The sequence below is a fragment of the Furipterus horrens genome, unplaced genomic scaffold (genome assembly GCF_987537825.1).
Source record: "Furipterus horrens unplaced genomic scaffold, mFurHor1.1.pri manual_scaffold_5, whole genome shotgun sequence".
Lineage (NCBI taxonomy): Eukaryota > Metazoa > Chordata > Mammalia > Chiroptera > Furipteridae > Furipterus > Furipterus horrens.
In genome coordinates, this window is record NW_028327175.1 from 14,068,478 (window position 1) to 14,080,950 (window position 12,473).

Here is a 12,473-nt window from a genome sequence, read left to right on the forward strand (position 1 = left end):
GGCAGTGAGCTTATTAGAAAGTGGAGTGAGAGTGAGTGTTGAAAAGCCTTTTCTTTCGTTATCCATCTGCCTCTAGGCTCTTTATGACCAAGCAAATCTGTAAGAGAAAGTAGACAGTTTTAGAATCATTGTAAAGAAAAATCTTATGTCAGATACTTTGTGGGCTTTTTATTCTCACAAAATATTTTTCAAATTACTTAGGGGTAACATGTCCTAAAAAAAAAGGTTATTTATTTTTCAAACACGATATACTTTGAAAATATACATACTAAAGAAACCTTGAAGATTTCAGTATGGATGTCCTTGACCAAGCACTATTTATTAAAATGACCATTTTTTCTTCACAGAATTGAAGTAATATCTCCGCCCTTAATTGGGGTGACTTGGGGTGTGTGACAAACAATGCAAAGGTGTCTAAAGTACGAAGTGAACACCTTTCTAGATGTGTGAACATGAGCAGGTGCTCTAAGTGGTTTGATTTGTATTTGTTTTAACCTGGAGAGGGAGAATTCATGCTTTTATCTCTCAGTGGGCTAATACTCAGTATGTTACACAACCGGCCTTTTTCTGCTCAACTGTTTCAGGTGTCTTCTGTGTAAATACATTGCCTCATTCTTTAAAACTTACTTAGAATTCCGTGGTATGAATAGACATGAATTCTTTTTGACAATTCCTCTAGTGAAGAATATTTTATAGATCTCTGTCCCCCCCACCCCCATTACATAAATACTGCAGGAATAGTCTTGTGCATCTATTCTTTGGCATTTATGTCATTGTTTCTGTAAGGTGGAGTCCAAGAAGTGAAATTATTTGTTATGACAATATGCACATTTTAAATTTGGAAAGATACTGGCCAAGCCCTCTAAAAAGGACATAATCTGTAGTTGTAACCAATGTTTTTTAACACTTCCCATTTTCTCCAACACTGGGTATTACTCGTCTTCTGCAGTTTTGTCCAACAGGCCAAAGGACGTCTCACTGTTACCCTCGGCATTTTACTTGCCCTCCTGTGAGCGTGAGCGGCTTTCGTGCATTTCAGGGGTTTGCTTCGTGGTTCTCTCGTTCTCGTTTGCTTTGCATTTATTCCAGTTCATTATCTCTGACTGAAAGTCTGTCAAACGTCACACTCTTCTTTAGTTCTCCAGTTTACTTGTTTTGAAGACGGCCATCTGAGTTGCTTTATACATATTTATTCAAAATTAAGCTTATAGTTTAAACCAAGTATAAATTGGTGAAAGTCAGTTTGCCAGAAGTGGGACCAGAGGACAACTAGTTTATTGAGATGTTAAGAATATTTTCAAATTTTTGTTTTTTCTGTTCCCGCATCTTCCTTTTGTAGTCAGACAGTTGAAATGAGCTCTCCTGGAGCCAGTTTAAAGTTTATTTTGGCTGTAGCTGGTGCTGGGTCACGCTGTCATTCGAGATAGGAAGGCTGCCTTGATGGGAAAGCCTGTTCGTCGCTCATATCCCTGCTGCAGTAGAGCTTTGGAAACCCTGAAGCCGTTTTCCCGACTGACTGTTGGAAGTTGCCCCGTCCTGAGGCAGGAGCCCTCGTGCGCGGCCGACAGAGGGCGAGGGGGTGGGAGAGCATCTCAGAATTCCCAGGCAGGCAAGTGTGTTTTGAGAAAAAACATTACTTGAGATAGCATCTTAATATAACTTTATATTTGGAAAGTTTAGAAGATACCTGTTAATACAAATTTTCAGACATGAAGATTATATAAAGGCGTCTTACTAGGAATATACAGGAGACAAAGTAATGCAGTCCTGCAGTTATTCTTGGTGTAGGGAAAGAGGAAGGCATGTTTGTATTTCTTAAAATCGAGTGTTAGGCTGCTGAGAAATACTTGTGTAACCAGCCATATTCTTAACACAAACTCCCTAACAAATTGCTCTCCCTTGCAAATAGCCATATAAATAATCAAGCAATATAAACGGAGAGAATTGGGTCTCTAAGAAACAGTTTATAAAGTCTGTCAGTTCGTTAATGACTGTCCAGATTCATTCCCTGAAACACAAACTCCAGTTCTTCCCGAATAATGAGCCGTTGTCACGGTTCCAGTCCCAGCGCTGGCCCAGTTCCTGCTAACCTTAGCTTACTCGCTCTAATTCCTCATTTATATCATGTCCTATTTATCTCAGCCAACGAGATAAAAATTACTTCTTAGCCCTCGGTGACACAGTTCCATAAATCCCCGACATAAACATGTAGCAAAGCAGACAAACCAAAAGAGCCAATTCATTAACATTAGTGAATTCATGGCAGTCTGTGAGCAAGTGGCCGTGTTATTTATCTGCCTCAGACAGTCAATCCACAAATATTTATGAGTGTCTTTGCTGGGCTGGGTATGAGCAGGACGCAGCCCGTGCAGAGCTCTGGCAGGGCTCTAGTCTTGTCTACTTTTCCTTGTATTTCCAGAAGGATTGCACCCCGTTATAGAACCTGGAGGTGTGCCCCAGTCCCCTGCCTTAGGTTGTCTGCCCTGGGTTTCTGCTTTTTCACAGTGGTGAATATCTATCTTTTTAGGTCTTAGGTGCTATTTTAAATATTTAGCAGATTTCAGTGTGGATTTACAGTTTCTCCTTCAGCATTACCAACTGTGTGCCTGGTGTGTGTGTGTGTGTGTGTGTGTGTGTTTAAAGTTTTCCAGTTTCTTTGCTGCTGTAAAACTCCACCCTCATTGGCAGCTTTGCACCCAGATTCCACGGAAGTTTCCTACAAGCACTGTTGGCCTTGTTTCTTTGTCTTGTGTGTATTCTTCTGAATTGGGCAGTGCCCTTGGTTTGTAGACTGAAGTGTTTTCCTCTCCTGGCAACTCTTTTGTTTTTTTAGTCTTTTTGCTTTAAATTCAGTGCCCCTACTCTATTTCACTTTTATTTGAAGTGCCGTGAAGCCTGCGGTCTGTAACTGCTTGTAGGTTCTAGTGCTATTTTTTGTGTACTTGGTGTTGCGTGTATTTGCTCCATCCACCATGCACCAACCAACCTCTCCAGGTAAACTCTCAAACTTTTTTCCGATTCTGATAGCAAAACAACCCTCTGCTCCTTCTTTTGGTGCCTGGACTCCTGCTTTTTCCTTATTGGCCCACAGTACTCTTTAGTAATCTCACCAAATACAAAATTATGAGCCAAATGCTATTTTACTCTTTCTTTTTCCTGGTGGTTCCTAGCGAATCTAGTCAGTGTGGCAGTTCTTCTCAACACTCTAGGCTTCCCATCCCTGCTGTTCTGAATGTGTAGTCATGCCGTGGAAGTCCGCATATCCCAGCTCTGGAGTTCTCTGTTCACCTGCTCACCTCAGGGCCCCCAGAAGCAGAGATTACCGTGCGCTCAGATTGACAGTAGATATTATGGCCAGCAGGCATTAGGGGTTTCCTGGGCTCCTTTGCAGAGGGGAGCCTCACTGAGGAAGGCATATCCCACGCAGGCGTATTGAAATGTCTTGAGACGAACTCTGAGAAATAGGTCCTCAGTCATGGAAGTTTGTTAATCAAAGGTGATCCCTGGGTCTAAGGCAGGTGTTTTGTAATGAGGCATAAAACATTTCACTGCTGTGAACAATAGTCTGGATCAGTACATAGAACATGGCCTCATGTGAGTTGATTGTATTTTGCATTTTAGTCACTTCTTGGTTAAGAGAACTAGGTTTTTGAAATATCTTCTACAAAGATTCCTCTAGGAATTGTGATTAATCATTATTAGTCTACGTGTTTCATGAGGTCCTAGACCTTATGTTTTTGTTTGTATTTTTCCCCCCCATGATCGTGGTACATAATGTTGAAAAACATGCTCCCAGCTGAGAATAAACTCCAGAGTCTTTGCTGTGCTCCGTAAAGCTGTGCATGAATGGACTTGCTTGCGGCCTCTCTCACACTCTCCTCATTTCTCTCCGTCCACACTGGCCTCTGGGCAGTTCCTGGAACACATCGGTCTCACTCCGCCTGTGGACTTGCGATGTTTCCTCCAGCCGAGACAGTTTGCTCCTAGGTTGCTGCGTGGTGGGCTCCTCTGCTTCTCTCCCGTCTTTGCTCACATGGCACCTCTTCACAGACACCTTTCTTGACCATCCGTTTAAACATGGCTGCAGCCCCTGGCCCAATCTGGTTCTCCTTCCTAGCGCTCATCTGGACCTGACCTGTTACGTAGTTGTTTCTTGTCTCTTTCTCTCCACTGGAATATAAGGGGCTTCTTCAGCTGTTGAGATCGCCACTGTGTTTCCAGCATCTAGAAGAGTGCCTGCTACATAGTAGGGGCTCAGTAAATATTTGTTGAATGAATAAACAAGGATTTAGATGAATGAATGAATACATGCCTGCGTTATGTAGTAGCTCTGTAGCAGCAGTGCCATGTAGCTTCAGAGTAGCATCCAAGATTTTAGGAAAAAACACAAATCAAAAAGAAATTGGATCCTGACTCTCTTCTTTCTCCCGTGTGTAGGCCTTTCCAAGTTCTGAACCCATAGCACTTTGTACTAAAGTCTTCTATCCTTTTCCGTTTTCTGGTACTCCCGATTCCTTGGCTGTCATTAACTCCCTCAGCACAAACAGGACACTCTCATTTGTGCCTACCTATCCCCGCCGTCCGGGCTCCCTCATTTCTCATGAAGGGTTTGCCCTGTCCTGCTGTTCTTAGCATATGTTGTGACTGGGGAGGGTGGTCATTGTCCTCTAAATCTTCAGGGCTGTTGACTTTCCTTCAGGTGGGCCTAAGCAAACAAAAGGGGTATGAGGTAGCTACACATATTGGTCCAAAGAGAATGCAGAAGCCTGTGCACCCGAAATTAATGCCCACATTAAATGAGTCTTCGGTTCATTGGCGTTTTCCACAGTACTTTAATTACGTCCTTTGTTGTTTTTATTTTCCGTACTTGGTAGTATATGCTCTGTAAGCCTCAGAATACTTGGTATTTTTCCATGTACTAACTCCACAGTCATCTTCATGATATTAGTACGGGCTCTTTAGTTCTATTCATCATAGCAGGTGCAGCACATTAGCACCAAAAAATTAGACCATAACACATAGCTTATTGAACACATCCATAAATAACCCCCAAAGCTTAGAATTTCCTTAAGACACTAACATCATTTCTAAAGAGCTTTAAATATTTAAGTTCTGTATATCACAAACTGTGCTTCTTTATGCTGGGTGGTTTTAAATTTATTTAGGTAGACACTTTTCTTATATTCATACCTCACAAATGGAGCCTTTTATCATTTATAGTGTTCTTACCATTTTAGTAAATGAGATGGTTTACGAGCACTGTTCATCAACGAAACAAATGGCTTTCGGATTGTCTGGTACCTGGTTGAACAATGTAAATTCTAAATTACCTTTATGTAAATGCCCTGTTCCCCCCATATTGTCTTGTTTCTCCTTACTCGGCTAATTGGCTGTTCATTGAGTAACCTTATTTTTCATCTCTCTCTTCACCCCCCCCCCCCCCCCCCCCCGCCCAAGATGGAGGAAAGGAAGTGCTATCCATGCACCAGATCCTGCTGTACCTGCTGCGGTGCAGCAAGGCCCTGGTTCCCGAGGAGGAGATCGCCAACATGCTGCAGTGGGAAGAGCTGGAGTGGCAGAAGTACGCGGAAGAGTGCAAAGGCATGATTGTCACCAACCCCGGCACGGTATGTCCTGCTGCTCACGCACTCAGAGGCGGAGCCACCTTCTCTCCAGGTTTGAATGTTTCGGAGAAACAGTAACCGCACTGTCAAGGGTTATGCACTCATTGCTTCTTATCCTTGAGTAACTTTTAAATATTTAGTGAATATGAAAGGTATTACAATGTCCCCATATTTGGTAGTAAGTTCATCTTATTAATTTATTCTGCTCATTATGGAGAATTTTGATGTTTTTAGATATGTTCAGGTCTGATTTTTCTCTAGGTATAAAAGTAATATATCTTCACAGTAGAAAATTAGGAAAACAGAAGAACAGCCCAAAGAAGGCAATAAAAATGACCCATAATTCTATCCTGCAGAGATGATACTATTCAGGTTCTGGTCTCTTTACGATAGATATATTTCATATTGTTTTGGCATCATACTATTAAAGATTATTATATTAAATATTAAGTATTTAGATCTGTTCCTTCTCATCCTCCTCTAGAAACCACCACAAATACCATTTTTCCATTGTCTTAAATTTCTTTAGGAGTGCAGTGAAAAAAGAAAAAGACCCCTAAGTTATAAAGTTAACTCCTTATTGTTGGGTACCTAGGTTGCTTCCAGACTTTTGCTATATAATGACTACTATATTGCATTTGTATATGTGTGTTTATATGTATATGCTTGTATCTTTGAATATTTGTCCATTTAATTCCTTAGGATGAAGTCCTGTAAGTGAAATTAGTAGTGTGAATATACGCACTACTAATTTTAAGGTTTTTGATACATGTGGCAAATACCTTCCAGAAGGGTCATAAAATTTGCGCTCTGACTAGGAGAATATGCAAGTACCCATTTCTTCATATTGGTTATACTATTTTAACAAGAACAACAACAACAACCAAAAAATGTTGTCAATTTGATAGAGAAAAATATTGTTTAGTTCAGTTTTGTATTTATTTTGGTTTCTAGCAAAAATCGACATTTAAAATGTTTATTGGCCTTTTATGTTTACTTTTTGATAATGGTCTATTAATATCCTTTGTCTAATTTTCTTATGTGGTATGTATCCGTTTGTCCTTTTTTATCGATCCTTTTATTGATCTTTTGCCATAATTATTAATTACAAATATTCCCTATTTTGTTTTCCCTTTATTATTTTATTTTAAAATTAGCTTCTAATATTAATTGTTTAAATAAATATATTAAAATTAAAAGAGATAATTAAAAGATAAATAGTATTATCTTACAAAGAAAATGCTCTTTTATAGTTAAAAATTTTTTTCAAAATATGTTATCGTTCCATAAAATAGTTATATATTGGCATCTTATCAGGATAAGGTTTTCCAGAGATGGGAGAATTAAAATATTTCCATGTAGAGAAACAGAGTAATCTATTTAAACAAAGCTGTTGTTTTAAAAAGGCTGCCAAATTGTTTAATAGCTATGATTCATAAAAATAAAAACTCTGGGTCAACTTTCTGTAGCATGACAGTAACATCTGCACAAACAAAATGTTATTATTTGCAAATCAAACATTCCAGCTAATGCTGATTATTTTAAACAAATCTCGAAAATGAAAGTGTTTGATAAAAATGTTTCTAAACATGAAACTTACTCAAAACTGAAACATCTTCGTTTTTACTGTTATATTTTAAGCTACATAAATAATTGCTAAAGTCACTTTAAAAGAAATACACAAGTCATAGCACTATGGGAGTATGACTGTGAATTTAATTTTTCTTCTTTAGGCAGTTGCATAAATTTACATTTCTTCTGTCGGGTTTATAGCTGGGTCAGAGACGGGTGGGGGTAATGGTCGGCATCTTTTCATCTTGGTGGGTCCACTTCAAGCATCCCATGATTTACAGTGGACACTTTAGGGACACTTTAACCCTGGAACTTTCTTTCATGGCATGGTTAAAGTTTCCTGAAATCCTAGAATCAGTTGGAAAGCTTTTAAAAATATAACAGTACCATGATTGACCCCACCCTATGTACTCCAGGGGGGCCGAAGGATGTGTAGTTAAAAGAAAAATCCCTGGGTGCTTCTCATTCCCTCATTGCTTGTTGTTGAGCCAGTGGCATGGAGGACATCGGCTCCATTACTAGGATTGTCATTCAACTCATTGTCGAGGGGCAGCCCTAGAGCTGGTGCTAATGAAGTGTATAGACTGTATATGACGTTTCCCCAGGTGCAGTCCAACGGCATACCCATATAAAAGGAGTCTGTGATGAACCTATGGACCAGTCAGTAAAAAAACCAGCCGGGAAAGCCTGTGGTGAGGTCTTTAAGGAACTGAGAAATTCTATAAATTATTGGCATGTTTAAATGTACCTGCTTGGCATGGTATCTGGCCAGTTTGAGGATAATAAGGAAACCAGGTTAGTCAGGATGAAAGGTTTACGTTGGAAAGTAATCGGAAATAAATTAAGAAAGGTAAATTTGGATGCCAGGCTTTGGGACATGTTGAAGTTAATTTTTTTTTTAGTACTTACCTGAAAATATGTTTAAAGGGGGAAAATACCCTGAAAACCCAGAATCATTCAACATCTTTCATTATTTTGAGAATGAGGCAGAGTATACATGGCACCACATTTTATCCTCTGCAGTACTTACTTTGAAAGATCACCCAATGGTTAGAATATTGGGGAATTGATTAAATTTTCAAGCCCTTATGGTCACATTAAGTACTTCATTGCTACAGAACTTAATAGAATTAATCTCCCTCTCTCAGCACTTTGCCTCTGCTTGAGAATACTTTGGTCATTAGTAAGAATGACTTTTATTCTTCTGCAAGGATAGTATAATAGATATTGTAGGGTATGGCCAAATTCTAGATCTTATTTCATTCCCCTCCTCCACCTGTATAAATTTAGAGATGTTATAGATACTTTAAATCACTTATTTCCTTGTAGATACCATAGCATGGTGTTTAAAATCATGAAAATATGAGTAATGCACTAGCACTTTTCAGTTTTGTATTTCCTTGTTTAAAAACGAATCTGCCTGCTTTGATGCACAAAACATTGGAAACAATTCTTAGACCTAAATAACATTGTTGTTACTGTTGGTAAGCATTTATATAATTTTATATTAAGTTATCTGTGACCAAAATCTGCTCTCGTTATTGATTTTGAGAGCAGAAGTCAACTTTTTAAGATACCAATGAAATTTTGATTGTTAAATAACATTTAATTACTCTTTAAAAATGTAAATGTAAGTTGTTTTTAAACTATGGTGGGTGAATTTACACAAATCCATTCATTTTGTCACCTACTTGGATTTGTCAGTTGGCTGACTGGGGTGCAGTTGTGGATAGGGTAACCAGTGTGTCCCAGTTGCTGGGGGCTTTCCCACTTTTAGCCTTGCAACCCCTCTGTCCTGGACAAACCAGGCCACCAACCAGACTCTAGTTATTGGTCATTGCTGTGGGACAGAATGAAGCTTACTGGCTTCCGTGAGGATCAGTTCTATCGCCTTTGGCTCTAAATTAGGCAGCTGAGCCCAGTAAGAATTGACTTTCTTATGAGGGACTTCCCAGAGAGCTTAGTTATAAGCAAGAAGGTTGTTAAAATAGTCTCTCCATGATTTTACCATCTTTTCACAAACTTAAGCTTTCGGGATAAAGGTATTTTACAAATGGTTCCTCATATTTTAGTAACTCAAGAAGGAACGACAAGCTGTTCACTTTTTCCTTTATTAGACTTGAAAAAAAAAAAAAACCCTGGGACTATTAAAATAAAAAATGGCCTACATGGACATAATAAGAGAAGTTTAACCATTTGGCCTTGGTATTACTATGTCTTCTCATTTAAAGATGTGGCATTAAAGGAATGACATAAGGTACACAGAGAACTAAAGGAAAAAATGTATAGGGAACCATATCTGTCCATGCATCCTGAGTAGAAGTAAGCTATTAATTTGAAATGTGAAATTAAAGCAGAGGAAGCCAGCACATTTCTTCTCCATGATGTGGAATACTTCCGCTGTGCCTTTGGAGAGGTTAAGGAAAAGTTGTATCTGACTAGGTGTCCTTTTAAAAGTTTAATTTTTAAAGGTTTCTATGTGGACTGCAAAAAGGACAAGATCATTGTTCATTACGCCAAATGGCACGGACTCATTTACAAGGATGACATTATAGTTTTTATATAGTATAGCCGCTGTGATTAAAGGGTTTAAATGACATTTTCCCTTTGGGGATGAGGCTTTCCTAGAAAAAATCCGATTAATTTCTTTCCTACTTAGATTAAAGTCAATACTTAAAGACTTCTTATGGGAATAAATGGCTTTGATTTTTCTCTGTAGAAACCAAGCTCTGTCCGCATCGATCAACTGGATCGTGAACAGTTCAACCCCGATGTGATTACTTTTCCAATTATCGTTCACTTTGGGATACGCCCTGCACAGTTGAGTTATGCAGGAGACCCACAGTAAGATATTTCTCGGTGTTTGTCTTAGCCAATTTCATCTTCTTCTAACAGCTGCATTAGCAGAGAAGTACCCTTTAGTGGAAGTTTTCCATTGTAAAAATTGAATGAGTCACATTTCCAAATTTAGGTTACAAATGAAACAAGTTTTGGTAGCTCCTGAAGAATTATTTTCTCTACATATTTGACTGTAGGAAACTATTATTCAGTAGATTATCCTTGGCAATCTTGGTCAACAAGAGTCCTGTATGTTTTTAATCTTTAAGGAACCTTTCATTTATTTGTCATTATAATGCTTATTATTATTTTTATTTTTCCAGTGCCTTCTAGAGGAAAGTAGCACCATGTTGGTTCCTAGCACTGCTGAGTTTATGCAGAGTTCTGTTTTTCGGAGCATCTTAATAAGAGCTCAAGATCCCATGCAAAGTGAAAGGTTGTGTTGGAAGGAGAAGCCATGACTTCTGACTTTTAGAGTTGGCTTTTCCACATTTGGGTTATTCTAACTGTCACGTTAGTGTTTTTCTGGGAGAAGATGAGGCTGTGTGGGATTGGAAATAGCTTCATTATTTCCTTCAGGAGCGTTTGAATTTCCTACCTCGTTAAAGAAACAGAGTTCCCTAGATTAGTTTTTTTTTTTTTTAAAGGATTCATCATGGGAGAAAAGGGCATGAGACATTTTCAAATCATAAAATACAGTTCTGGCTAATATATCAGAAGAGGCTAAAGGGTTTTGTTCTTTTTTTTCCCCCTTTGGATAAAAGTATGAAGCAGTGAACCAGGCACTGTGTAAGTACTTCTTTCTTTCCTCCATTCTCTAAGCCGTTGTCATAAAAAAGGAAAGACCCAGCTGAAGCCAAGAAAGCCATTTCAATGACAGAAAAATCCTTTGAAAGTGCCTTCTTGTTAGAAAGCGTTAGTAGAATGTGATTAGGCTCTCATGGACGCAGAAGGCAGCAATGTGAAGTGATAAGGGCTCCGCGTTCTCTCCCAGGATGCTTTCAGTCTCCTCTAGACTGATCCAGGTTTTCATTTTTGTCATGGTATACCCAAATCGGTGTACACCATTTGTCTTTTTTCCTCCCCAGGGGAAAAGTGAACACAGCTATGTAGCTTAGGTATTGGCACAAATGAGTGGTTTTTTTTTTTTAATATTCTCCAACTACTACTTTCAGTATAGGCAGTTCAGAGACTGACAGTATCCTTATTAAATAAGGTGTCTTTCTCTCACCAAGCATCAGAAAAGACATATTTAAATAAAATGTATTACTTTCAAAAAGATCACAATGAGAAATGGCCTATGTTTCTGTTGGTTTTGTATGTCTCCTTTGGAATTCTTTCCAGAGAGATTCATTCATATAGTGACACCTTGTTTCAACCTAATAACTAAGCAATAATCAACTTAACAGCTAGGTTCCAGATGAACTTCTGGTCATCCTGACCTTCAGTCCCCCAGACCATATTCTCCCTTAGAATGAAAGTATGCTGCTATTATGATATAAAAAAAGAATGCAATTTATGATTGAACAGACCTATTAAAACAACTGGCTTTATTGTATTTCCGATTTTCCTTTTCTTTGTTTAAGATGTCTGTTTGTCCTTTGCCTTAGGTACCAGAAACTCTGGAAGAGTTATGTGAAACTTCGCCACCTCCTAGCAAATAGCCCCAAAGTCAAACAAACGGACAAACAGAAGCTGGCACAGAGGGAGGTGGGTATTAAACCCCGTTTTTCTGTGATCAGTGATGATGCGCTTCAGGTTTATTTCAAGATTGTTGCTTGGCACTGTGCTTCTAGAGTAAAATGGAAAATACTTTAAAAATATATTCCACTCCCCTCCTCACATTAGTAAGCCGATTGATTTTTTATCTTATTAGTATCTAAGGAATTATTTTTTCCTCCTAAAAAGGATATTTCATTTCTTCTTTTTCTTGATAGTTTCTTAATGGATTGCTACCACTGGGAATAAATGTATCTTTTATAGAAATTAAAGTTTAAAACTCAGTGGATCAGCTTTTTATCATAAATTAGACCGCACATAATACAACTTTGGGTCTTATGCAAATTTCTTGGTCTTAAGGTGGTAAAAAATTGTCTTCCATATATCTGTCAGTTTCATAGGGTGAACTTGTAAGGTTTTATATTCTGAATTCCACATTTCTTTATTAATGGGTGATAGTATCCCTATATTCCAGGATCACTTATATTTTAGTTATACCATTTTAAGAGTAAATGAATTCGGTATCAAAACAGATTTTTGTCTCAACGAGGTTTTATTCTGCTTGGTGGCGTAAGAGCAAGGCTTTGAAGCTGGGAAAGGTGTTTGAATTGTGACTTTTGTCACTGACTGGGCCTTGAGCCAGTGAGCCTCGTTACAAAGGAGGGAGGCAGGGCTGAGGGAGGCTGGCTGCAATGCCCCTCTGTCGGTGCGCCCAGGGGA

The 12,473-nt window shown here is 38.6% G+C and overlaps 1 protein-coding gene across 2 annotated transcripts in view; it reads left to right on the top strand.

Annotated features, from left to right (window-relative positions):
- DROSHA (drosha ribonuclease III) overlaps nt 1-12,473 on the top strand; it is a 103,380-nt gene that overhangs the window by 41,502 nt on the left and 49,405 nt on the right. For both annotated transcript variants that reach the window (XM_090276201.1, XM_090276202.1), the window contains 3 exons: nt 5,458-5,627; nt 9,916-10,040; nt 11,645-11,744. In XM_090276201.1, coding sequence (XP_090132327.1) covers nt 5,458-5,627; nt 9,916-10,040; nt 11,645-11,744 — 395 coding nt within the window. The remainder of the gene's footprint in view (nt 1-5,457; nt 5,628-9,915; nt 10,041-11,644; nt 11,745-12,473) is intronic.